Source organism: Myotis nattereri (genome assembly GCF_964212035.1).
Source record: "Myotis nattereri genome assembly, chromosome: 14".
Classification (NCBI taxonomy): Eukaryota; Metazoa; Chordata; class Mammalia; order Chiroptera; family Vespertilionidae; genus Myotis; species Myotis nattereri.
In genome coordinates this window covers 54,557,009-54,583,780 of record NC_138089.1, presented here as the reverse complement: position 1 = coordinate 54,583,780, position 26,772 = coordinate 54,557,009, and the positions used below count along the sequence as shown (strand labels likewise).

Below are 26,772 nucleotides of genomic sequence, written 5' to 3'. Positions count from 1 at the left end.
AGAAAGCCTTCAGGTAAGGCCCAAGGACATATGGATGAGGCCAACAATAGCATCTGCATCAGATAACCAACCCAATGACAGTGGCTTAAACTATGGTGAGAGCAGGGAGGATGAAGAGAGATGAACAGATTAACAGAGTACAGTGATCTGCAGAAGGTAAAATTTGGCAGTTGACTACATATAGAGAGTAGGGATGATGCCCAGTTTATAGCTTTGGTGGTTGACTTGATGGAGGATAATTTACGGAGACAGGAAAGGAACTTGTTCTGGGGATGTTGAAGATGGCAAGTTCAGTTTTGGACTGTCAAGTTTGATGTACTTATGGATCATCCAAGCAGAGAAGCCAATTGGATGTACACAAATGAAGTTACTGGGGAATGTGCAATAGGAAATACTAGTAAAAAACTATTTTTATCATTAAGGTGGGAGATGTTGAAACATGTTTTACTTGTGGACAAAGGAGTCAGAAACAGGGAAAATGTTGAGGATAAGGCCATGGACTAATGACTAGAGCCACTTTCCTGCGATGGGAGGGAGAGGATGTGGGCAGCAGGTGTGTGTGCATGCCTGAGGATCTGGGAGTGTTGGGGGGATGGAGTTGAGGGGCCTTTGCAGAAGTACATGGACAGATATCATCTACTGCTGTGAATAGTTCTCTGATGGAGTGGCAGAGTATAAAGGCTTCCTGTCAGAACACAGCATATGGAAGAGACTGCAAATACTTCATTTAAAAAAATTCCTCACCCGAGAATATTTTTCCATTGATTTTTAGAGAGAGTAGAAGAGAGAGAGGGAAAGACAGAGAGAAATATCAATGTGAGAGAAACACTTTGATTGGTTGCCTCCTGCACGAGCCTCGACCAGGGCCCGGGCTGGGGAGGAGACTGCAATCTAGGTACATGCCCTTGGCCAGAATCAAACCTGGGAGCTTTGGTCTGCAGGCCAGTACTTTATCCACTGAGCCAAACTGGCTAGATCTGCAAATACTTTTTTAGTATTTTGAAAGTTTCTCCTTGTTCCACAAAGACAAAGACCCAGACACCTAATATAAAGTGTCTTTGCCCTTTAATTAGAACAGGAGATAGCTATATAAAGATTACAGGTTGATAGTTCCCTCTGGGGCTCTGGTTGGTCAGAACTTTTGGGAAAGAAATCATTATGGATACTTGAGGTTCCTGGATAGCTGAAGGTTTATGTTCTTTAATCTCCAGAGAATTTAGAATTATAGGTAAGTAAGCTCTTGAGCATAGCCTGAGAGAGTGCTTGAGGGTCAGTACATAGATCTTGTGATATTTGATTGTTCTCTTCAGCTACTGTTTCCAAATCTATTTAGGTAGCATTTAAGGCACTTCAGTCTCTGGCTCCAATCCACCTTTCTAAATTTATCTCTCCCTCCCAAGCATTGATTCCAAATTAGATTTTTTATTGCTTTCATACCCTGAATCACTGTTCATTATTGTTTTCTTTGCTTGAAAACAAAACACAGCAAATGTTTATTGTTATATAATTCTTTGAGTTTGAAATCCAAAATACAGTTGTTGGTAGGACCAAACTTCCTCTGGAGCGTCTAAGGCAAACTCTTCCTTCCCCATTCTTAGCTTTTGATGGTTTGCCAGCAATCATTGGTATGTTGGTTAGTTTTTGTAAATTTTTGTTTGCTTTTTGTTGACAATGAATAAATCACAGAGAAAAAAAATTTCTGTAGATAGATAGATAGATACGTGCACCCATAAGAAACATGAGTGGTCAAACCATATTTCTCTTATTTATTATATATGAAATAAGAGAACTGAACATCTGTCATCATCTTGAAATGAGTCAACCTATGTAAAATATTGAACGTCTTTGTTGTATGTGGCATTGAAACTCAGTAGTTTGTGAAGCTTTGAAGAGAGGTGGCCTCTTCCCTTAGAAGGGCCACCATGTCCTTTTTTATAGCCATACCTCCTAGAGCAAACCAAACGACTGTCTCAGAACCTGTCAGTGGATTTCTGTGAGGAGCATAGAGACCCCTTTCAAAGGCAGAGGGCGCTGAGTGCTGTTAGCATCCTCACCATCACCATGCAGGGTAAGTTCTGCTTCCTAGCCCAAGGGAGAGCCTAACTTCAATCATATCCTTCCATTCTTCCTCTCTTCGGCGTTCTCCTCCCCTCCCCCACCCCCCACCCCAATGCCCTCTGCAACCCACATACTTCTTGCAAAGAGTGATTTCCTGTGCCTTTTTGGAGCATGTGAGCAAAGTGGTTTGGAAGAAGGGGGTCTTCCCTGTAGGCCCACCCTGAGTTGGCACTTGGATAGGACAAGAGCACACACAGAATCTCTTGATTTGGTGAGGCAGTCACAGGAGGTCTCAGTGACAATGATACAAAGCCTAGAAGAGAAGACATAGAAATTTCTAGTAGGTGGCAGTTGTCATTGAAGTTAGAGTTAGGACTGTGTCATGGACATAGGAGACCTGTGTAAGCAGGCTGGATCCATCTGATGGACCCGGTTAACAGCAGGTAATAAGGACCAACTAAAGGGTTGGTGTTCAAGGACATGACTCAAGTCACTGTAAGGAGAGGGTCAAATGGATCACTTAGCACTTTTGTGCCTACTGAATCACCTCATTTGGCCTGCATGAGTCTCTGAAATGGTTCCAGGAAAATCAGAACTACAGCTGCTTTCAGACCTGAACTCAACCAGGTTATAGAGTGCTGCTTGTCTCTGAGAAAAGATGCTCCTGTCCGAATATCTCTCCTGCCCCTGAGCCCTGAAAGCTCTTGTGCCCCTGTTACAGCTGTCAGCATGGTCTGCCTCGAGTGAACATAGCATGCGCTTGTGTCTCTCTCTCCCAGGGGTTCACTATATAATGACTTGTATACAAGCATAAAGACTTGATGTACTTGATTACACCACAAGCAAGTTGTATGTGGAAAACCTTTCTGGCTACACCAGTCAGTGCCCTTCTTGGCTGGTCATGTTGTGTCACAAGAGACCCTGGGGAAGAGGGAGGAAGGAATACAGAAAGCAGCCAGACCAGTTCAGAGATCACTCCTCAACTGCTCTTTCATTCTCCTTCTCCAGAACAAGAAAAATCCCAGGAGCCTTGCCTCCCATGTGGGAAAAATCTGGCATCCAAATACCTCATCTGGAACTGTAGTCCCCAGTGGCTACGCTTTAAGAAGGCCTTGAGAACCGTGATGACCGACCCGTTTACTGAGCTGGTCATCACCATCTGCATCATAATCAACACCCTCTTCTTGGCCATGGAGCATCACAACATGGACAAGAATTTTGAGTTTATGTTGCAAACAGGAAATTTGGTAACTTTAGGTTTTTTACAATATAAAACACATTTCAGACTTTGAATTCTCTCTTTCAAAGCCTAAACATTTTGTAAGTGGCCCAACCTAACCTAGGTCTTTGGTACTCTTATGTGGAGTAGAGTGAAAGGATGACTTTGAGGATTTTGCATTTACCCAGCTCAGTAATTTCCCATGGGCTCTGTGTTGACCCTCGAGTATATTAAAGTGTCTTTTTAGTCATCCAGTAGGTGACTAAAGAATCACTCAGTGGTAAGTCAGAAGCAAGTAAACATCTTAAAATGTCAACCATTTGGGATAATTAAGAAAACATTAACTATATCCAGAGGCCCTTTGTAATGAGTACCATGGTCCCTGGTGATACTGATGACATCATTTATCACAAAATAATGTGATCGCCATGACTAGGTGTTATTCCCCTGGAAAGATGAGTCAGGGCCTGGGTTTGCTTTCTGGGAAGGAGGTGTCTGGAGCTGGAGGGTTGCGTGGGGGTAGGCTTTCATATGTTTCCGTTTGGATGGATATAGTCTTAGTTAGATTGGGTAAACTGAGATAAGAGAGTGTACTGCATAATTCCTGCAGAAGGCATTTTCCCCCAAAGGAAAATTAGTCTTCCAAATATCATAAATAACAAATAATTGCTCATTGAATGTTCTAACCTAATTAGCTCATGAGTTAATAGGCTAAAAATCTTACCAAAATGTCTAGTCATTTCTTCTTGAAGCTTTATTTTTCCAATTTAAAAATCCATACATGCTTTTTAAAATTTTAAAAATAAGGGAAAATACAAAGAAAAGAAATATAAAGAAAGTCCTTTCCAATGGGTCTACGAGCAAAGATAATCATTATTTAGCATTGCTGAGTGTTTCCAGGCAGTATGTATGTATATATGTATGCATGTATTTTTATTCTTTTTTTTACATTGATGAGAACCCACTGTACCTATTGAATCAGAAGTTGGTCCACAGAGCTGCTTCTATGCATTGAGTTTAGGATGGGGTAGAACTGGAGATGGGTACCCCTCACCCTTAGTCCCATATTCCTCCCAGGAGGACCAGGGCGCCAGTGAGACCGCAATGCAAGGTCAGGGTGGTTCTCCTTAAAGACAGTCTGTGTCTAAGTTCCTTTCCCCATACTGCCTTTCAGAAGAAATGCCCTGTGGGTGTGTATGAATCACATTCGATTCCATGCTACATGATAAACCTAACACACACTGTACCTTCTGACAGGTGAGGTCTTCTGGGCTCCAGGCTAGTGTATTCAGCTATTTCCTGCTCGGGTACTCCAAAAATGGGCTGATGGTATTGTTTCACTTGGAAGCTGAATGCTGTACCTTCATGGCCATGCTTCCTACCTCAACAGTCGGCAGACCCCTCTTTCAGCACCTCCTCCTGGTGGATGGAGTTATTGGATAAGTTCCAGAGAATGCCCAAAGAACCCAGAGTCACCCCCCTGGACAGGGCTTTGCAACTGCAAAGGTGGTCTGTCCACCACTTTATCAGCCGGTCCAACTGTGGGAAGTGACAAAAGCCCCCTCTCAGATTTCCCACTGGCAAGGCATCCTGGATGTTGAGATGAAGCTGCATTTTTCAGTCAGAAGCTGGCTCATTAAACCACTTTCTTCTTCACTCTCACCAGAGGCAGAAAGAAGCACAGGGACGTTGTTGGTGTCTGAGGACACAGGCAGCACCTGCACCCCAACTCCTGAAAATTGATGAGAAACTTGTAGCACTGGCCACCTAGCCTGTGCTTCCATTCCATGTGCACCGTGCCCTAGACACACAATACAAAGGTGGCAGCCACCCATTATGTCCCTATGTTGCTGATGGAGGGGAGGCATGGGAGCCTTGAGTTCCAAAGAACACATCCAAACCTCCCTCCTCTGATGGGTGGACTTATAGGACTGGACTTGGAAATGGGCTCTCTAGGCTCCAGGATTGCTCGAATCAGGGGAGTACATTAAGCTCCCAAGAGGCCATCCATAGCAGTGGAATTGGACTGCAAAACCAATGGTCCCAAGGCACCAGGGAGACTGTAGGGCTAGTCACCTACCGGTAAAGCCTGAAGGCGGCAGGAGGAAGAGGAGCGTGTCAGAAGGGGACAGGGATCCGTCCAGCACAGTGAACTAGAACAGGCAACACTGCCTGCCTTTAGGCACCGGGTGTGGCATTGGGCAGGGGTAGACAGCAATATTTAAAGGGAAAAGATAGATATAAGCTTTGAATTTTATTTGCCACCCTTGATTTCTTTTTATTTGCCTATTATGGATTTATCTTTTCCTATCCTTTTAACTTATGTCACTTTATTTTAGGGATTTAAAAAATAAATCTTAAGTAATTATTCATAAGAAACAGATCATGTTACTTTTAATAGGAAGAATTAATCAATAATGGGTGGTTGTTTTTTCCCAGAATTGTAGAGGAGAGAGTCTTATAACTGACAGCATTTTAAAAGACTTTAACCCTTTTTATATTACCTTATCATTTTCATACTGTTGTTTTTCTCCTTTTTATTTCTGTGTGTGTGTGTGAGATGGAGAATGTGCTGTTTGCTATGAGGATATGCTTTGATTATCTTCTGAAAGATAGTTTTGAATTTAGCTACTACTTATTCAACATTGTGCAAGTTTCTTAAGCCTGTATTTACCTGATTTTCAAAAACAAGGCAAAAATTATTTTTGCCTATGGTGCTATAATTTAGCATTTTTAAAAAACTGTTACCTCTCCTTTTAATTCTTTGATATTTTGTTCTGGAATGAAGAGCCCTGCATGCTGAGTGAGTTTTTAGGGTTGTATTCCAACTCACCAATCCTCCTTTCAACTATAATCAATCTAAGGTTTATCTTGTGAGTTGCTCAAAGATACTTTTCTGTCCCTAGTAATGTTTTTCAGTTCTCTGTTCTGGGCCCCTTTTAAATTTTTTTCTGATCAAGGTACTAAGATTGAGTGGTTAGGCGGACTCCTCCTGGATTCTGGTTTATGGAGGGTGTCTTTCTTTAATTCATAGAGCTGTTGTGTAGTTCCCCGTTTTGGAGTTCTTACCCTTTGGTATTTTTAAAGAATTTAGCAGAATGAATTGATACTTCCTATCATTCTGCCATCTACCAAGAAGCCAGCTTTGCTTTAATTTCAACAGAATGAGAAATATTTTTTCTCCATCCTGAGATGTCTGCGAGCTTGATAACATTGAACTGGGCACCATGGAAGGGGGTGGAGAGAGAGCAAAGGTAGAGTAAGGTTCATGCTATAGCAGTTAAATATTTATTTCCATGGATTTTAGGGAATATTGTGCAACCAGGAGAATGCATTGTATTTCTCTGTAACTCCTGTAATTCCCTGGAACCATTCTTTTTTCTTTCTTCTTTTTTTTTTTTTTTTTCCTGGAACCATTCTTAACGTGTGTGTGCAAAAAGAGGTGGCTTCCTTTTCCCACTTTTCTTTGTCTCAATGTAGGTTTTCACTGGCATTTTTATAGCAGAAATGTGCCTAAAAATCATTGCGCTCGATCCCTACCACTACTTTCGCCGAGGCTGGAACATTTTTGACAGCATTGTTGCTCTTCTGAGTTTTGTAGATGTGATGATGCCGCAAAGTTTGCCAGTTTTCCGGTCCTTCAGAGTGGTAAGATACTTACTGTCTTATTTTGCTGAATAACTTAGCAGCCAGGACTGAAAAGAGTCTTCAGTGAGTTCAGTGGCTAATTTGGATTAATGAGTTCATCTTACGTTAATCAGAGAACCCAAAACGTACTACTCTTCCTACTCGGGTCTTTAATAAATGCCCTTGGGAGTCCCAGGGGCCTTCTCTCAGCTGAACCCCTACTCTCCCCTCCGCCCTTCCCAGATGAACCTTTAGGCAACCAGTTGCAAAATGTGTCTTATGGTGTCAGGACTCTGCCCTTTGTCGCCCCAATGATCTCTTCCTCCACGGAGCTCTGAGCCAGGCATCCTCACTTCAGGACTCATCAAGTGCGTTTAGACCCCAGAGCCAGGAAAGGGATGGGCACTGCTGGTGGCAGGCGCTTTCTCACAAGTCCCTCCTCAAGGCTGCCAGTGCCACATTCCACATGTCACAGCCATTGGAGGCATCCTGGCAACCTTAGCAGAGTACCTAATGTTAACTGACACAGGGAATGCTCAGAGACGAGGAAAGCACTGTCTTCAAGGAGCTATAGTCTAGGGATGATATAAGACAGGCCCAGAAATGGCCATGAAGCAAAGTAGAGTATGACCAAGCCCACAAGAGGTCGGATAGAAATCTATAGAGAAATCACATCTGAGCGGGAAATAGGGAACCATAAAAGGTGGCCTTTTGTCCTCTCTCAAAGGTTAATTTGGCATGGATAGGATTTCTAAGCCTCTAGAGCAGTGGTTCTCAACCTTCCTAATCCACGACCCTTTAATACAGTTCCTCATGTTGTGGTGACCGCCAATTTCATTGTTACAAATTGAACATAATTAAAGCATAGTGATTAATCACAAAACCAATATGTAATTATATATGTGTTTTCCAATGGTCTTAGGCAACCCCTGTGAAAGGGTCGTTTGACCCCCAAAGGGTTCGCGACCCACAGGTTGAGAACCACTGCTCTAGAGTGAGACATTTGATTCTGCTACCTAAGTAAGTGTACATTTGATACTTGTGATATATCGGGAGAGCACACTGCTCAAAGCCAGGCATTATTAGGCTGCTCTGCTAAAGTTGCATGGGTGCTCAGGTGAGCAAAATTGCATTTGTTTTTACTATTGTTTAGGCTTATTACATCCACACTCTTAGCGAGGAACTCTGACATTGTCCGTATATGAGATACAGTTTCTCCCAGCTCCACTCTGAGCAGACGGTGGTGGTCTTTCTCTTGGGACATAAGACTTCCCGACCTGCAGTATTTCCACCCCCAGATAGTTGATACCTAACAAGATTGTACTTTGGACTTAAACCACAGTTTATATGGAAAGTTAATATAAAAAATAACCTATGAAACTAGTTGCTGTGTTTTCTCCAAGGTTATTGTCTCTAACATATCTGTAAGGTTTCATGGAGGAAAATCCTCTTTGGAAAAAAGTGTGTGTGTTTTGAGTAACCGATTGCCTGTCCTCTCCTGAGTAAAAACATCATATGACATTCATCATTGTCATAAAGTTTAGATTCAGACTTGTGTTCTGAACGATATAGTGCAGGAGTTAGCAAACTTGTTCTTTAAAAGGCCAAATGGTAAATATCGTTGGCCTTACAGGCCTTACAGGTCATGTGGTCTCTGTGAAAACCATTCAGCTTTGTCATTGTAACACAAATGTAGTCCTAGATGTTCGAGAATGAATGGACGCGGCTGCGTTCCAATAAAACTGTACAAATGTGGAAATTTGAACTTCATGTAATTTTTACATGTCATAAAATTATCCTTCTCTTGATTATTTTCCAACCATTTAAAAATGTAGAAAATGTCCTTACCTCTCAGGCCATACAAAACAGGCAATGGGATGGACATGATCCTTAGGCCTGAGGTTTTTTTTGCCTCAGATACATATTTTCTATAATAAGCATGTATGCTCAGTTCCATCATCATGCCCCCAAAGTCTTTATCATTTAAAAATAACTAGAACAAAATATTTTCATTTTTAAAACCAAATAGATACAGGTGAGTATCGGATTGGGATATGGAGTTGGTGGCAATGTTTAGTATGGATTGGCTTTGAAAAGGTTTTTGAAAGTCATAAATGCTGTGGCTTGAGACCATGTCATTTGTTTTGTGACTGAACAGATAGAATTTGTCCTTAACTGGCTTTTCTTTCCTTTTTGTTCATTGTCTGTATCTACAGCTGAGGGTCTTCAAGTTAGCCAAATCTTGGCCGACTTTAAACACACTGATTAAGATCATAGGCCACTCTGTGGGAGCCCTGGGAAACCTGACTGTGGTCCTGGCCATTGTGATCTTTATTTTCTCAGTGGTTGGCATGCAGCTCTTTGGCTCTAGTTTCAGTTGTGAAAAGAAAAATCCAAAAGCCTGTGATCCTACGACATCCCCATGTTTTCGACGCTGGCACATGGGGGATTTCTACCACTCCTTCCTGGTGGTGTTCCGCATCCTCTGCGGGGAATGGATCGAGAACATGTGGGAATGTATGATGGAAGCTGATAAATACCTGTGCATTGTTGTCTTCTTGTTGATCATGGTGATAGGAAAACTCGTGGTGAGTGTCTTAGACTTTTTAACATGAAAATACATGAACTAAAGAAACACATTAGCTTCTTTGGCAACGTTTCACTAGTGATACTCTTATTCTAAACAGAATATTATGATATTATATAATATGAATAATTTGTGTTTGAATTTGGCTTAAGGCAAGTATGATAAGCATGAAACAAAACCTCCTTGTCGCAATAGTGTTTGTGTTGACTGATGTCCCAATAGCTATTCTATTCCAGATGATTATTCTAAGATAATCATCATATTCTCTTTGCCAGTGATTGGCTGAGGGAGGGGTTTGTGACTAAATTTGGTCAATATGATGTAAAGGGATGTCCACTGAGGAAGGTTTCTTATTCTTTAAAAAAAATATCTATCTATCATCTATCTATCTGTGTATCTATCTATCTATCTATCTATCTATCTATCTATCTATCATCATTGATTTCAGAGAGGAGGGGAGAGGGACAGATAGATAGAAACATCAATGATGAAAGAGAATCATTGATGGGTTGCCTTCTGCATGCCCCCTACTGGGGATCGAGCCCGCAATCCAGCCATGTTTCTTTGACCAGAATTAAACCTGGGATTCTTCAGTCCACAGGCCGATGCTCTATCCACTGATCAAACAGGCTAGGGCAGGTTTCTTATTCTTAAAGAAGAGGTAAAGGGGACAAGGGAACAAATGGTATTTTTATTTCCTCTGGGCCGTTTTATGACAGGGATTCTGGATAGAACTGTAAACATGCAGCCACCAGAAGAACCAGAAAGGCAAAACCAGCACTGAGGAAGGTAGATGCAGCAACATGTCTACCTGTCATACCTAGTTCCCTGCTTTATTTTCAAACTTCTGGCTATATTGCACTTCCTTATTGTGTAAGCTGACTTGAGTTTGTTACTTGCAGTTGGAAACATAGGTATTTATGGAGTGGCTAATTAGGCATCTACCAGTGAGGGTGTGAAGAGACAGGAGACACCCAAGGACACCTGAGTTGGGGCTATGGTGCAAATATAATTAGGTATCTGCACATGGTAGTTTATCCTAAGAACCTAAGGAGAGTGTAGATAGATAGTGAGTGATACAAAAGTTCAGGAGAGCGGGACACCACCAATGGGAGTGGGGAAGGGATCATTAAGAAATGATTTGTGTAAGATATGGTACTTGAGAATGGCATTTAAGAGGCAAGGAGAACTGAGCAGATAGAGGAGAGCTTGAGCAAAGATCCAGAGTTGGAAATTCTCACGGTGAAGCTGAAAAATATTGGCTAGACCCATTCACACCCACCAGACACTTCTCCCTGAAGGATGTATATTTTTGAGTTGGTGCGAGCCACAGAGGAGTTTGAGGAGGTAAAGATGATGAATTCGGGGTGTGTAAATGTAAGCAAAAATCCCAAGTAGGGCGCTGTGGAGATGATCTGAATTTAAGGTGATATGTGCTTCAATAGAAGAGTTGTAGATTTGATTCAAACCCTTCTGCCTCAGCGCCAGTACTTACTGCAGTTCAGGCAGTGGGATCTAAAGAGCCTGCACAAAGTACACCAAGTCTCAAATTTTGCAAACAGGAGAGGACCCCACAGCAATCTTAGACATCAGGCCCATATCCCTGTGGGCAATTCCAACATAAGTGTCCAAGATTATGAATCTGGCTGATTCATAAAGAATATACTTTTGATTATACCACATGGTAAAAATGTTCTGCTTTCCTCTGGCCAGAGTCTACAATAGGTATTGTTTATATGTAGATAAGCTGGATTTGGCTGTTTGTACCCCTTAACATCAGATTTTCTTTTGTCTTATCTTGCTATCTCGATTACTCCTCAATCTCTACTCTTTTTATTTATTTTATAGATGAAATTTCTTGAGAAATAGAAAGACATAGAAATCTCATTTGACTTGGTTTTGGGTCTTGGGGAAAATTGTACTGGAAACCTACTGTGTCCTTTCGTTTGCTAAATTGTCCATTCTGCTTGTGCGCCCACTCCAACCCCTCCCCAGGTACTCAACCTCTTCATTGCCTTGCTGCTCAATTCCTTCAGCAATGAAGAGAGGGATGGAAACTTGGAGGGAGAGTCCAGGAAAACCAAAGTCCAGTTAGCCCTGGATCGTTTCCACCGGGCTTTCCGTTTTGTGATACGTACTCTGGAGCAATTTTGTCACAAACGATGCAGGAGGCAGAAGTTACCAAAGCAAAAAGAGGTGACAGAAAGCTCTTCTGCAGAGAACAAAGACGTCATTCCCCTGGTCACAGAGATTAAAAGAGGCCCAGAGACCTGGGAAGAGTCCAGTGTACTAACTCCTGCACCAAAGCCCTTGAGTGTTAGGCCCAATCGGACTTGGTTGGCCCCACTTGCAGAGGAAGAAGATATTCGATCTCCTGAAGACAATGAACATCCTGTCACACAACCCGAGTCTGGGGAGCAGGTACGAAGGTTCACACAGAGGTTGACTTAGAGCTTGTGCGGAGCTAGAGTTGCTACAGGGCACTGGTGCACTATGCATGGATAATAAGGGGAGAATATGTGGTGGCTGCCCCTCAATGCCATGTGCCCATCCCAGGGCTGTGCTGATCACGGCCCTGTACATGTGGCACCGATGAGAGGTGTTGGAGGAGCTCAGAGGGGGGCGAGATCAGAGTACGCTGGGGCAACAGGAGAATCAAGTGCCTTTAGTTGAGCCCTCAAAGAATTTGGGTTGGATAAAAGATGAGGAAAGAATGTGGAAAGTGAAGTGAATAGCATAGAAAAAGAGACAGTGATAGGAAAACACTCAGAAGGGTCTTGGGGAAAATTGTTCTGGAAACCGACGATATCCTCTCATTTGCGAAATTGTCCATTCTGCTTGTGCCCCTACTCCAACCCCTCCCAGGTACTCAGCCTCTTCATTGCCTTGCTGATGGATGCAGGGATCAGTGGTGGGGCTCATGGGTGAGGAGTGGTGGGTGATGAGGGCTGTCAATTCCTTTTACCCATATAATATCTTTATAATTGCTCCATAGGTCTTGGGTATTCCCTTCTGAGTTATTTTTCCTCCATATTTTTCTCTTTGCTTTTTTCTTTTGAAGGTGTCTGTGCAGATATCCTCAAACTCAGAGATTCTTTCCTTAGCTGTGTCCAGTCTACTAAAGCCCATCAGTGGCATTCTTCATTTTTGTTACATTTTTTACCTCCAGTGTTTGTTTTTTGTTCTTTCTTAGAATTTCCATTGCTCTGATTAAATTGCCTGTGCATTCTCACATGCTGTCTACTGTATCCATCAGAGCCCTTAGCATTTTAATCATGTTGTTTTAAGTTCCTGGTCTGATTAAATTGAACATCTTTGCCATATTGAGTCTGGTTCTGATGCCTGCTCTGCCTCTTCAAACTACATTTTTTGCCTTTTAGTATGTGTTGTGGCTTTTTTTTCATACTTGGACATGATGTATTGGTAATGAAACTGCTGTAAATAGGCCTTTAGTTATATGTTGGTGAGGTGGGGGCGGGAGGGGCGGGGAACGGAAAAGATCTATCAGAGAGGAAAAGGGAGAGGGGAGAATTCACAAGTATATGGAAATTAAGCAAAACATTCTTAAATAACCAAGTCAAAGAAGAAATCACAAAAATATTTTAAATACTTAAAGACAAATAGAAATTAAAATATCATATGTCAAAATTGTTGGATGCAGTTGGCTGCTCTCCCTCTTTTTCTCCCTCTCCTTCCTCTATGCTGAGGTCTCAGGCTTTCAGGGAGCCTGAGCCTCTGGACTCTGGACTTCACAGTGATGCTCAGTAGCCCCGACCTTAGGTGGGAGGGAATGGCTAGAGTAAGCTGGAGTTGGCTATTTCCTTCCTTCCACGTGGAAATCTAGAGCTGGCTGGAATAGGGGATTATCCTTCCCCCAGGTCAGTAAGAACGTGATCAAACCCAGCAGGTTAGGTTCTGATTAACTAGTTTCTCTTGGGGGCAGGGCTTGTTAGGAAGAACAGAATACTCTCATACCATTCAAAATGATAACTTTTACCCTGCCCCTGCTGAAAGCATGAGGGGATTTTCCTCCAGTATTCACTCTGAGAACTTGGTAGAGCTCCAAGCGGTAAAACCTGAAGATGGTCCTATGGAGCTTGTATCTCTTAAACTTGCCCACACTTAGCCTGCAGCAGTTTGTCAATTACAGTTCAGGTTTCCCTACTCTGGCACTGTTCCTATGGAGTTTTTTGCCTCTGGGTTTCTGCTCTGATGAGTTGTGGTTCTCTGTATTGGGGCTGGGGTCAGCATTTGTGCTCAGCCTCACTTATGAATCTAAAAAGAATTGTTTATTTTCCATTTTGTACAGCTTTTAACTTGTTAGGATGGAGTGCTAAAACCTTCCAGGTGTCAGCCTAGAAACGGGAAGTCTCTGGGAAGTTTCTAAATTATAAATTCAATCTCTTTACTTGCTGTAGGGCTATTCAGATTTTCTATTTCTTATGGAGTCTGTTGTGGAAGATTTTTAAATTTTATTTCTAGAAATATGTCTGTTTTATTAAAGTTATCTAATTCGTTGACATATAGTGTTTTTTTTCTTTCTTGAGTAAATTCACCTCCCAGTAGTTACTTTGGGGGGGTGGGGAGCAGCTATTTATTTTATGTTTATCTCATATTTTGGAGTGTTAGTTTAAAAATTCGTCTTTGGTGGGAAGATCTGTCACTCACTTTAAGTTCTCTGATGTCTTCAATGGATGTTTATAGATCATCCATTTCAGAATCAAGTCTTATATAGCCAATTTTGGATTATTGTCAAATAGTGGTACTAAGCATATTGCATATCCAGTCACTGACCAGTGGGTTCCTTTGCTCAGGTCCTATTTCTGAGGCCTCCTTAGGTATGCAGCTCTGTATAATCATAACTCCAAGCATTGGCCAGAGCTTATTTTGGCTCCCTCTCTTAAGTTCAAGGACTTCAACCCAGCAGTTGAAGTTTCAAGCTTTGGATGTAGTTATGATTCTGATCCTCACAGGGGGCACTTTTAGCCATTTACCTACTATGTGCTTTAAATTGTTACTATTTTTTATTTCTGTTCTCTGTTTGGTCCATAGGTATATTTACCTGTTTTTGTGTGTGTATGTTGTGGGTGTGTGTCTGTGTGTGTTATTACATGTGTTCAAAAGGAGAAGTGTTCTTAAATCATCACCTTGCAGTGTCAGATTTACTGGAACTCTCACACAGATTTTTGGATAAAACCCTCACCTAAAGTGTGACTTCACATCCTTTTTGGATATCCCTGCAAGTCATCAGACACAATTTTTTTAAATTTATTTTTTATAATTTATTTTTATGTAGTAATACATTTTCATATTTTCTTTTATGCCTTTTGATTTTGATAAGCTAACCTATTTTCCAAAAATTTCTTCTAACTTTTTTACTCATCTATTTTTACATCAAATTATGAATTTTATTTTTACTATACTCTGGTATTGTATTAATTTTTCAGGGGTAGCTAATTATACCAATACCATTTATTAAATAATTTATTATTTAGCTGTGAATTGAAAGGCCACAATAAGTTTTACCTCTGAAGTTTTTGGTGAATATTGTGCCAGAACCATATTATGTTTATATTACTTCTGAGTAAATTTTGTTATCTGTTTTCTATAGTATAGGGTGTCCCAAAATTCACGCAAGATTTGAATTTTGCGTGAGCATTAACAACAACAACAACAAAAAATAAAAGCCTAATTTTACTTGGTTTATTGAATCAGATTCTAATATCTGTTGCCCTTTGATTTCAATCCCTTCAATTTGATAAGCATTACCAAGTACCAATTATGGCCCAGGAGCAGGGACAATGAAGACCAATGAAGACCACGGCTTTGTGTATGTGCCAGCAAAGCCGTGGAGGCCATTTACCCAATGTGCTATTCCATACATAACCCTATACTATATACTTTATGAACCCATTAAAAAGTTACAATTTTTAATTATAAACCTGTGTTGTCTATCAAAATTACTTCTTGCGTGAATTTTGGGACACCCTATATTTTCTCCAGATTTGTTTTATGTTGAGTTTTTTCCACAGTTTTAAAAACTGAAAAGAAAAAGAATAACAATGTCACAATTTTCATAACAAATAGAAAACCAAAGAAAATGCAGTCTTATTTCATCTCAAGCGAGATTTCCAGGAGGAATATTAATTCTACTCTGGTCTTCTCTGTATTCAGGCCTATGAGCTCGATCAGAAGGACAAGTCCACCAGTCTAAGAGTTCAAAATGTGGAAATTGAAGTGTTCTCTGAAGATGATGCTTATATACCAGTACAGAATACCCGAAAGGTAATTTCCCCAGCATGTTTCCAGAAGGAACATGTGGCATGATCATCCATACACCTTCTCTAAGAGAGCCATTGTGGAAAATATCAAGACTAGTGCAGAGAAAAGTTCTGGGGTCACATCTTAAGCAAAGGTCTATACCAAGGTTCCTCAAACTCTCCACTATGACATTTGGGGCAGGATAATTCTTTGTTGTGGTGGGCTGTTCTGTGTATTTTAGGATGCTTAAAAGCATCCTTGGCGTCTACTCTCTAGATCCCAGTAGCATTCCCCAGTTGTGAAAATAAAAAATTTCTCTAGACTTTGCCAAAATATCTCCTGGAGGGGGAAATCATTGAGAACCACTGGTGTAGGCCTATTATTCCAGGAGTTGGGATAGCTGAATATTACAGTCTCAGTAAGTAGCCTTCTCCTCATCACCTGGCTTCCCTGTTTGGGGTTAGGCAGCTGACCAGGGGTGTGATTTGAAGGGAGGAAAAGGTTGAGATACTATGTCTTCATACTCCTTCCCTTTCCTCCACCAGGGGAGAGCAATTAGAGAATTCTCTCCTGAAGTCAGGGCTGGTCAGAGCATTTGGAAAAGGACCCAATAAGAGGGATACTTTCTTGATTCCCCTCATACCTAGAAGCCTTTTCCTGGTTAGTTTCATACCTAAAAAGTCATATTTTTAATAAGGTATTAGGTACTACCATGGTGAGAGAGGGTGTTGATAAATGATTCTCCCTTTCCTTTGTTCTGATGCACAGAAGTCTGATGCTATCAGTGTGCTCTCGGAATGTAGCACCATTGACCTGCAAGATCCCTTTAGGCGGATACCTGAAATGGTTCCCCAAAAGGAACCAGAGAGATGTTTTCCCAAAGGTAAGTGGTAGTATTCCTGCATCCAACTCACAGAATATTTGGATGGGATTCTGTTATTCTTTGAAGTTCTGTGGTTTTGATATATTCATTTTTTCTACTTCTACTGGAGACAAAAGTGAAGAGAGGTCACTCATAGGTTCTTGGGGTCATTATCAGGTCTAGTCTTGATTTGGGTAGGCTCAGATTACAGAGACTAACAACCAGGGTAGAAACTCCAGAAAACTTTCCAGAAAGCCCAGTGAGCCAATATGTCCACCACTTTGTAGAGTCCCCAGTACATCAGTTGTGAGGATATACTTGAGCCATAGAGTAAAAGAACTTGACTGTAAGTTTAGGGTTGACTAAAACCCCTGCCAGGCCTTCAACTCATTCCTCAAAATTCTTCTCTGGACACAGGATGACATTGTAGCTAAGAGCTTCGTCTCTGGAGCCAGACTGCCTGAGCTCAAATTCTGGCTTCTCTATGTTTAATTTCATTAACCTCTCTGTGCCTCATTTACAAAATGGTATAATAATAGTACCTGCTGAAAGGGTTGTTATAGGTCTGAAATGAATGAATATAAATAACTTAGAAGAGTGCCTGGCACATAATAAGCAATCAACAAATGCAGCATTTTCTGATTCCTTGAGTGGATGTAATGGTTTCTCCCTGTGTGCCTTCATTATTTTTTTGTATTCATTGAGGGGAATTTATTTCTGTCCATCTCTCCCATGAGGTTCTTAAACACAAAAGCAATATTATTGTATCTCTATTGTGAGAATAGAACCTGCCCTGATTATGGGCTCAATAAATGTTAAGCACATAAATAAGTAACTTAACAAATGAATAAATGAATCTAAAAATTAAAAATTTCTCCATCAGTTTTGGGCTAGGCTGGGTTCAAAAGGAATACTAAGAATGGGTTTTAGTGTTGTTTGACAGCTCTAAAGCTGCTCAGGGGGTCAGAGGTCAGGCTAGGGCTAGATTACTATTCTCTTGACTTCCATTTGGACTGGTCCTTGAGGTATGGAGAGGATGTCAGCAATGAAGATGGAGGCAAAAGGGGGGGGGTATGGTTCTAGAAGAAGAGAGGAGTAGGGTAAGAGAAATACTATTTTAGGAAAATTAATTTATTGATGTTCTGAAAGATGGAGAGAGGTAAGGGGGAGACTGAGGAGACCTCACAGTGATTTAGGAAGATGACGAGAAAAGGAGTGGAATGCTGTAGTCACCATGAAGTAATAAGCATCCACAGAATTAGGAGGAGTGGAGGAGGAGACAAGGTGAAAAGGTGATGTGATTCATCTAGATGGCTTGTGTGTGTTGGGACCAAATGCTCAGCTATTTGTAAGTATCTTGACAATTGATCAAACTCTTCCATGGGTGGTTGACAAAGCCTGTGTCCATCCATGCCTCATTCCCTGCAGTTCTGAGGACACTGATTACTATTGCCAAAAACATTGCTGCATAACAAACAACCACAAGACCTCAGTAGCACACAGTGATAAACATGATTCAGCTCATCTAGGCTGGCTGTCTCTGCTGATCTTGGCTGCTTTATTCATGTGAGTGGTACTGAGTAGGAGTTGGCTGATCTAGCCTGGGTTTAACTGCAATGTGGCTTCGTGTAACATGTCTGTTCTCTTCCTGGAACCAGTTAGCTGACCTGAATACACCTTTCTTTTTTAAAAAAATGGGGTGGGTTTGTTTATTTCAGAGAGAAAGGGAGAGGGAGAGAGAGTTAGAAACATCAGTGATGAGAGAAAATCATTGATCGGCTGCCTTCTTCACACCCTCCACTGGGGATTGAGCTCAGAACCCTGGCATATGCCCTGACCAGGAATTGGAACTGTGACCTCCTGGATCATAGGTTGATGTTCAACCACTTAGCCACACCAGCCTGGCATATACACCTTTCTTATGTAGATGGAGGAGAGCAGATGGAAACATGCAAGGCTGCATAGGGTCTAGGCTCAGAACTGGCTCACTCTGCTCTATTGGCCAAATCAAGTGACACAGCTAAGCCTAGATTCAAGGGGTTGGAAAAAGACTCTACCTCTTTAGTGTAAGGAATTGCAAAATCACACAGCAAGGGGCATGTGTAAAGGGAGGGGTGAAGGGTTGGGTTGTTAATGTACTTTACTACAGACACTAATGGGCGTTCCTTGTAGGCCTGGCTTGCTGCTTCTCATGCTGTGCTGTGAACAAGAGAAAGTCCCCCTGGATCCTTTGGTGGAACCTGCGGAAAACCTGCTACCAAATAGTGAAACACAGCTGGTTTGAGAGCTTTATTATCTTTGTGATTCTGCTGAGCAGTGGGGCATTGGTAAATGATCATATCTTGTGGGGACATTGGGGAACAAGGCAGCTGGGGGAGCTGCATTCTGACTTTACTTTCATGGGGCTGTGAACGTGGGCAGAATACGCACAAGTGGGATCTTTACTGCTGGTTCCCCTTGGGGATAGGATTTTGCAGAACAACTTCTGGACTCATGCTGCAAGTGGGAAGCCCCCGGGCCAAAGGCACTTTACCCACAGGGAATCATGACCCAACCTAGCACTCTAAAGTGGCCCCTGAAGTCTGGCCCTTTACCCCAGGTCTGTCTGTCATTCTTGGAGGATTTCTAGACATTTCACTATATCCTACCAGTTTCCTCCTTTAGACCGCAGCACTCCTACTCTCTTTTTCCTTGAAGACCATAATGCTGCTTTCTTAAAGATAAAATGTGAGGAGAAGGCTGCAGGGACCGGAGGAGGGTATACTAAGTTGCCTTGGTGTTTTCTATCACTCATAATCCCTTGAGAGGAGAGACAAAGAGATGCCACTTTATGTGCATGGCAGATCCTTCCCAACCGAGGTGTCTTGTGTCCCAGTGAGGTTTGGAAATAACTGAATCCATCAGCCTCCAGAACCACATAGTCATAAACTCCTTCCAGCTCTCTATCCTCACCTCCCGCTCCCCACTTCACCGCCCCCTTTGCTCCTATCACCAATCTCTCTCTCTCTCTCTCTCTTATTCTTTCTCTCATTCTCCCTCCCTCCCTGTTTCCTTCCCTCCCTCCCTCCCTTCATCCCTCATTCTTGTGTCTTCCCTTAAAATGGCCATACTATAGAACTAAATTGTCTTCCTATTTGTTATGTCAAGTGAATGGAGCCCTGGGCTCCTCCTTTTGAATTTGGAGTCACAGAACACCTTGCAGTATGCTCCCAGCAAATAGAAGGGGACAGGGAAATGTCTCGCTTCTTTACCCCTGCCTTTCTGGTTAGTGCTCTACACCCGTGCAATCTCTGCGGGAAAGGAGATGAACACATACTGGGGCCCATCAGAGGCTATGACCAACAGACTCCTCATTTATCTACTCACCACAGTGTAAATGATTCCTCCATCAAAAGAGCAGATTTCTCTAAAACTATCAAGAGAAGTTCCTTGATTAATTTCTATTGCTAGTCCTTGGCCTTTGGTTTCCTATAGTCTTCTGGTGATTACAATCTTACTGGCTGTCTACTCTCATTCAAGTGGTAGGGGGTTTTAATTTACTCCACAAATGGTACTTGGTGTCTACCAAGCCCTGTGCTAGTCAGTGGGAAAGCAGTGGTGCTATCAAAAGGCCGCACATGCCCCATGGCACCATGTGAGAAAAAGTATAATCAGAGAAATAGCAGATGACACACAATCCTCTTTCTCATCTGCCTTCAGCTGAGGCAAGTGTAGGCTGGGCAGAGTGAGTTGAACACACAAGCAGGGAGTTCCAGGAGAGGGATCCAGGCCCTGTTTCACTGTACATTATTTGCAGAGAAATAGAGAAAAGAAACACCTCATTGATTGCCAGCAGCCTTAGTTAGCACATGGAAGCTTATTAAAAATGCAGAGTCTTGAGCCCACCCCAGACCTGCTAAATCAGAACCTAGGTGATTTGGGACTCACCAGAGTTTGAGAAGCTCTCGTCTGGGAAACTATGTAATAATGGGAGCTTCCTGGATTAGCAAATGGCCTCGTTATAATGTGGGAGCCCCCAAAGAGCAGTTGCTGATTATCAGCTTGCTCTTCCATTGAGCTAACTCAGACCTGCGGAGCTAGCTTGTTGCCAAGCTTCCAAAATGAGAGAGAAAATGAGCTTCCAAAGCCATTCATGCTTGTTTCTCTTAATGGAGTCTGGCAATTAGAGACCAGGGCCATAGTGATATACTCAGAGAAGCAGAGTGACATGGGGCCGTGTAGGGTGGCGGCTAACCCAGTCTTGATGGAAGAAGGACAGTTTCCTATAGAAAAGATGAGCTAATCTTTTAGATCGAAGGGCTGACAAGGAGCCTATGGGGTGGAGGCAGAGCAGAGATGGAGGTCCTTCCCTAGTCAATCCCACTGGGGAGTTGGAAGCGAAACTTACTCCTTTGCTTTCTTTGCCCCAGAGCCATGGAGCTGTGGAAACCTCGGTCCCGACAGCAGGGCTACTTGCTTTCTTGCTCTCGGTGTTTGCCCAAATGTCCTGGCAGATTTAGTGTCAAGGCCCCTTCTCTCCTTCCTTTCCTCTTCAGTAACTCTGTGAAAGCCAAAAAAATAAACAGTGTGCATCCTCATTCTATAGACCCTGAAGCAGCACCCGCACACTTGGGCTGAAGGAAATGTTTGTACGTAGCATGAAAATGGGTCTCTCTGAAAGCTAGGGTGTCTCGTTTTCATAGTCACAATTAATGAATGTTTAGTTTTCAAAGTAATTTACACTGGGAGCTCTAGCCCGTAGTGTCTCGAACTTTTGTATGACATGGTGCACATTCACAATGATCAGGTGTGTAGGGAACACTACGGCAAATAGGTAAGGCTGTTTGTGGTAGGAGATGATGGGCCTCGGGGTGGGCCAGATCAAGAGTGTGGACTAAGGTGTTTGGATTTGATGTTAAAAGCAACAGAGAGCCACTGAATAGAGCCCCTAGGTAACTAGGAGGACAAAAGAGATGGTGTGTGTGTGCCATTCAGTGGTTTTAGAAAAGTGAGCAGGATTTTGTTGGCAAGAGTTGAAAGGATTAGGAAGACCAGGAACTGGTATGGTGATTTGTTAGCAAGATGTTTTTATGCTCCAGGGGCCAGTGATGAGAGCCTGGGGAACATAGTGGCAACAGAAGTCTAGAAATAGGATTTTTCTTCTTCCAGTTTTACTTAAGGAATTGATTTTTCTTCTTCCAGTTTTACTTAGGGAATTTTTCCACTGGAAAAATTCAGCCTTAATACCTGTTGAGCAAAACTTTATCACCAAGACAGATACTAGTTTATTCAAATAAGAAAGAAAAAAGAAAAAGGAAAGTCATCAAGGAGACCTGTGCAAATATTCAACCTGGCCTATGGCTTTATCATTTCAGATATTTGAAGATATTCACCTTGGTAAACAACCCAAAATCCAAGAATTACTTAAGTGTACTGACAATATTTTCACACACATTTTTATCCTGGAGATGGGTTTGAAATGGGTGGCCTTTGGATTTCGGAAGTATTTTACCAGTGCCTGGTGCTGGCTTGATTTCACCATTGTGATTGTAAGTGTACCATCTCTCTTAAAGGGTAAAGGAGGGTGGTGTCTGCAACTTTATCTCCAGCAACTTAGGGAAAAAATAAGAGAGAAAATGACAAAGCTGATGGGGTGAAATGTTAATCATCAGTGTGTATTTCTTTTATTTTTAAAAATATATTTTTATTGATTTCAGAGAAGGGAGAGGGAGAGATAGAAACATCAGTGATGAGAGAGAATCATTGATTGGCTGCCTCCTGCACTAGAGCCCACAACCCGGGTATGTATCCTTGACTGGAATTGAACCAGGGACCCTTCAGTTCGCAGGCTGTTGCTCTATCCATTGAGCAAAACCAGCTAGGGCCATCAGTGTGTATTTCTAAGAACAAAGATATTATCTCACATAGTCACGGTGCAATTTTGACAGTAAATTTAACAAGATCCAATATTAAAAAAATCTATTTTCAGATTTTGTCAATTGTTGCAACAAAGTCCTTTATTTTCTGTATCCCATCCATCACACACCACACCCCAATCCAGTATCCAATTCAGGACCCCACATGACATATCATTGACATGATTTTTGGTTTCCTTTAATTCACAACAATTTCTCAGCTTTTCTTTGTCTTTTATTAAACAACTAACGTAAATGCATCGTTCTTACCTGCACGAACTATAGTTTTGCCAGACAAGGAGGAAAGGGCCTCTCCATCCATTCTTCCCCTTCCAGCAGTGTCTGTGTGTCTGGATAATCCACCTGCCTCTTAGAATGAGGGCTCTCACCCCCACATTGTCTTCTCTGGGCATCCAGGCAGGCATACTACCCAGCAGGCTTCTCTTCCCACCAGGTGTCTGTGACTACTCTCATTGACGTAAAGGGCTTGAAATCCTTCCGGACTCTTCGCGCACTGAGGCCCCTGCGAGCTCTGTCCCAGTTTGAAGGAATGAAGGTACATTCTTCAGGTGCACGGGAGGGACTTTCTTTAGCCAGCAGGGAAAGGCGGAGCATTTCTCCCGGGCCTAAGAGGGCTTTCCTTAAATGGCCAAGCTTTCCTTGGACTCCTTCTCATCCAGTCCATTGCTTAGAATTTGAGAAATGGAGAAAAGTGTAAGAGAAAGCCACCATCCTAAAAGAGCTTCTGTGACATGACTATGGCTTCCCTTTAATCCAAAGGCAGGTGTTCCATGAGTCTCCAACACCGTCATCAGAGGGCACCTCTCCAGAGATCCCTAGTGGCACCTGAAAGGACCATTACCTATGCAGCTGAGAGCAGGGCTTGTCGTGGAGTGTGGGGAGGGTTAGAGTGGCAGGTAAAGACAGGAGCTCTATGAGCCCCAGGCCTATCCTGGGACAAACAAGAGCATGATGAGTCTTATATCTGTTATGTTTTTCTTCTGTTTTGTTTCCTTAAGGTGGTAGTTAATGCTCTCATAGGTGCCATACCTGCCATTCTCAATGTTTTGCTGGTCTGCCTCATTTTCTGGCTTATATTTTGTATCCTGGGAGTAAACTTGTTTTCCGGAAAGTTTGGAAGATGCATGAATACAACAGCTAGCCCGGCTTTACTTATAAATTACACCATTATTGCAAACCGAAGTCAATGTATAAGTGAAAATTTCACCTGGGACAACCTGAAAGTCAACTTTGACAATGTGGGAATGGCTTACCTCGCCCTGCTGCAAGTGGTATGTGCTGTCAGCATGTTTGTCACTCTTAGGAAAACCATAAATTATTTCTCAACGAATAAAAATACAGTGACTCCCCTGAGGTAAGAGAATCAAATCCCATTTCCTCATGTGAGAGCCAGTGCCCTCTGGAATTGCTCTTCACTAGGCATCTCCAACTTTATTGTCTACTGAGCCTCAACCTTCAAGTGGTGCCCCTGTAGGGTCTGTCCCTCCTACTCTGCCATGGGTGGTGCGTTGTTCTTCAGAGCTCCAATCAGAGAGGAGAGGAACCTTGGAGGCCCGGCTGCGCCATTAGTAATGGTTTCTTGTTGGAAGTCAGTCCCAGGTCAAGCCACAGCTGCCAGGTCTTGGACTGACAGTGCAGACAAACATAGCATCAGGAGAAGCCTTAAACAGGCTCTTTCCAACAATTGATTTGTAGCTTTTCTAGCAATTTTTAAGGCAGAACTTTCTTGTTTATAAACTTTATATTTTGTGTAAATTAATAATAAGAAAAATCCAAGACACCCATCCTTGCATTCCTTCCTACTGTCCTTTTACTTGGACATTCTGTCCTGGAAGGGTGCTACATCACCTTACACACATCTGCCCACTGGCCTTGCTTGCTTTTCCCTGGCATCTGTCTGTTGATGGCAAGTCTATAATTGTGTTCATGTTTATATACTTTTTGTTGCAGGCAACATTTAAGGGCTGGACAGATATTATGCATGCAGCTGTCGATGCCAGAGAGGTGAGCTTGTGTTTTACCATGTTCTCGAGTGCCGGGGTCAAAACAGGGATGTTATGATTACATCCTAGCATGCTCCAAAGTCCAGTCCTCTTTCTCCATAGTGGCCAAGGAGAAACCACTCATGTAGGACATGGAGCCAGAAACAGCAACAGAATCACAGGATGCCTTGATTTTCTTCTCTCACCTTTTCTCCAAATGAGTGGGTAGGCAGAAGCCATTTTTCAAAGGGTCCTTGCCCTTGGCTGTGGGAAAATTGTAAGATGGGACTAGGTATGAGCACAACAACCCCTCTCATGGCTTCAGGCTCTCCCAAGACTAAAGGGGTTTCTGGTGATTGTCAGCCGTTGAATTCTAGTTAAATAGAAAGTGGTCATGGATTCCAAAAGTTAGAAGAATACTCAGCGATCTCATTTATTTCTATTTCTCAATTGGAAAATTGAGGAATTAAAAGGATGAGTGTTGTCCAAAGTCATACTGTGAACAGATGGTTGAATCAAGAATGGAATCAGCATTGTTTGTTTTTTCCTATCATCACACACGTGTGTGTCTGATGTTCCATTTGAGAGTCTTTAGAGTTGATGTCTGGCACATGGTAGGTATTCTTTACATGTGAGCTGGTAGTAGCACTAGAAGTGCTATGGGTAGTTATATGAGTGGTAGAGGCAATTTATAACCAAGGAAATATTTAAAAATATTAATGTGCTCATTTTTTTTGTCTGAGTAAATGACCTTTCTCCTAGTTTACTTTGAGCATCCATCTGCCTTGAGGTGGAGCTTGGGGATGGGGAGGAAATCTTATGCAGATGCGTGATAGAAAAGGTGTGTGGCTCACAAATGTGGGTGGAAGTATGTGGAGGGATATCTGTCCTGATGCTGGTCCTGGGACATTCTAGTTGATGTGTGCTGGCTTCTAGCATCATGGCCATTCTCTGTGTAGTTGTGGAGAATCCTGCTAGTCTCAAATATTAAAATTATAAGTGGTTAACAATGGGCGTTTCTACCCCCTCAACTCTTCCTGGTCTCAAATACTGACTTGCTGCCATAGTCCCCACATGGTCTCCTGGCCCAGCAGTCTACTCCATTCCTTGCTGTGAAGCCCACCATGGCAAACACATGGCTGTCAATCCCATGTCTACGTCACATGAGAACTGAAAAAAGTTTGAATGGCCTCTCTCTATCCCCAGTGTCTGATGCTTTGAGTCACACTTTGAGCTGGGGAGCTTGGTTTTAATTCATTTGTGTCCATTCTGGAGCTTGATCATTCATTCATTCATTCATTCATTCATTCATTCATGATATGCTACACGTCACAAGGTATGCTAGGTATCAGGGATTTAAGAGTAACAGGACATAAGCATAAACTAAATACGATGTGGGCTCTGTATGAAGGATGTAATTGTTCAACAGGAGTTGGCAGTTTGTCTGCCTCTGGTAGTCTCACCTCCAGTCTGACTTCCTCCCACGCATTGTACCCTGAGCGAGGGGAAACTGAGGGGCTTTCTGCAGGCGCCATGGCTGTCTGGAGTGGGCTGAGGAGTTAATGCTGCTGCTGAGAATACTTGGTCTTCTAGATGAGGTAGCTAATATGGCTTATATTTCTCTCCAGTAATTATTTTCTTCTCTCATTAAAAAAATTCCTAGAAGGAAGACCAGCCAGCATTTGAGACGAACATATACATGTACCTTTACTTTGTATTTTTTATCATCTTTGGCTCATTCTTCACTCTAAATCTCTTTATTGGTGTTATAATTGATAACTTCAATCATCAGCAGAAAAAGATAAGTATCGGGGTTGTTCTGGTTTGGTATTTTACTTCTCTTCTCCAAAGCACTTGAGTGAAACATAATTCTGGTCTAGATGGTTGTGCAAAGTAGCCTTCATCATCAGCATGAGAACAAAGAGGGGGCCACCTAGAGACAAAGCTTGAAGATGTGGCTGAAAAGGGACTAAAAACAACTGGGTTTTATTAAACCATTGTTTTATTTCTCCATTCTACTCTTTAACACAAAGGACATTGTTGAACCCTGATAAAAAGGCAATTACCAGGATCAGTATTTATGACACTACAGTGATATTTTAGTAATCTTTCAATTGTAAGTTGTTACCCAGAATAAAAAGAATACTCTCTATAAAAACAAACAAATAAATAAATGAATAAATAAATAATTTTTAAAAGCCCTAGCTGGTTTGGCTCAGTGGATAGAGTGTCAGCCTGTGGACTGGAAGCATCATCCTAGG

General features: G+C 42.2%; 1 protein-coding gene across 1 annotated transcript in view; it reads left to right on the top strand.

Moving 5' to 3' along the window:
* Positions 1–26,772, top strand: part of SCN11A (sodium voltage-gated channel alpha subunit 11) — a gene marked incomplete at its 5' end in the record, with an annotated part of 62,787 nt that overhangs the window by 24,861 nt on the left and 11,154 nt on the right. The window contains 13 exons of the mRNA XM_081106186.1: positions 1,939–2,068; positions 3,067–3,305; positions 6,758–6,925; positions 9,121–9,492; positions 11,487–11,912; positions 15,666–15,776; positions 16,521–16,635; positions 18,787–18,941; positions 21,969–22,142; positions 22,963–23,064; positions 23,528–23,800; positions 24,480–24,533; positions 26,175–26,316. Coding sequence (XP_080962312.1) covers positions 1,939–2,068; positions 3,067–3,305; positions 6,758–6,925; positions 9,121–9,492; positions 11,487–11,912; positions 15,666–15,776; positions 16,521–16,635; positions 18,787–18,941; positions 21,969–22,142; positions 22,963–23,064; positions 23,528–23,800; positions 24,480–24,533; positions 26,175–26,316 — 2,461 coding nt within the window. The remainder of the gene's footprint in view (positions 1–1,938; positions 2,069–3,066; positions 3,306–6,757; positions 6,926–9,120; positions 9,493–11,486; positions 11,913–15,665; positions 15,777–16,520; positions 16,636–18,786; positions 18,942–21,968; positions 22,143–22,962; positions 23,065–23,527; positions 23,801–24,479; positions 24,534–26,174; positions 26,317–26,772) is intronic.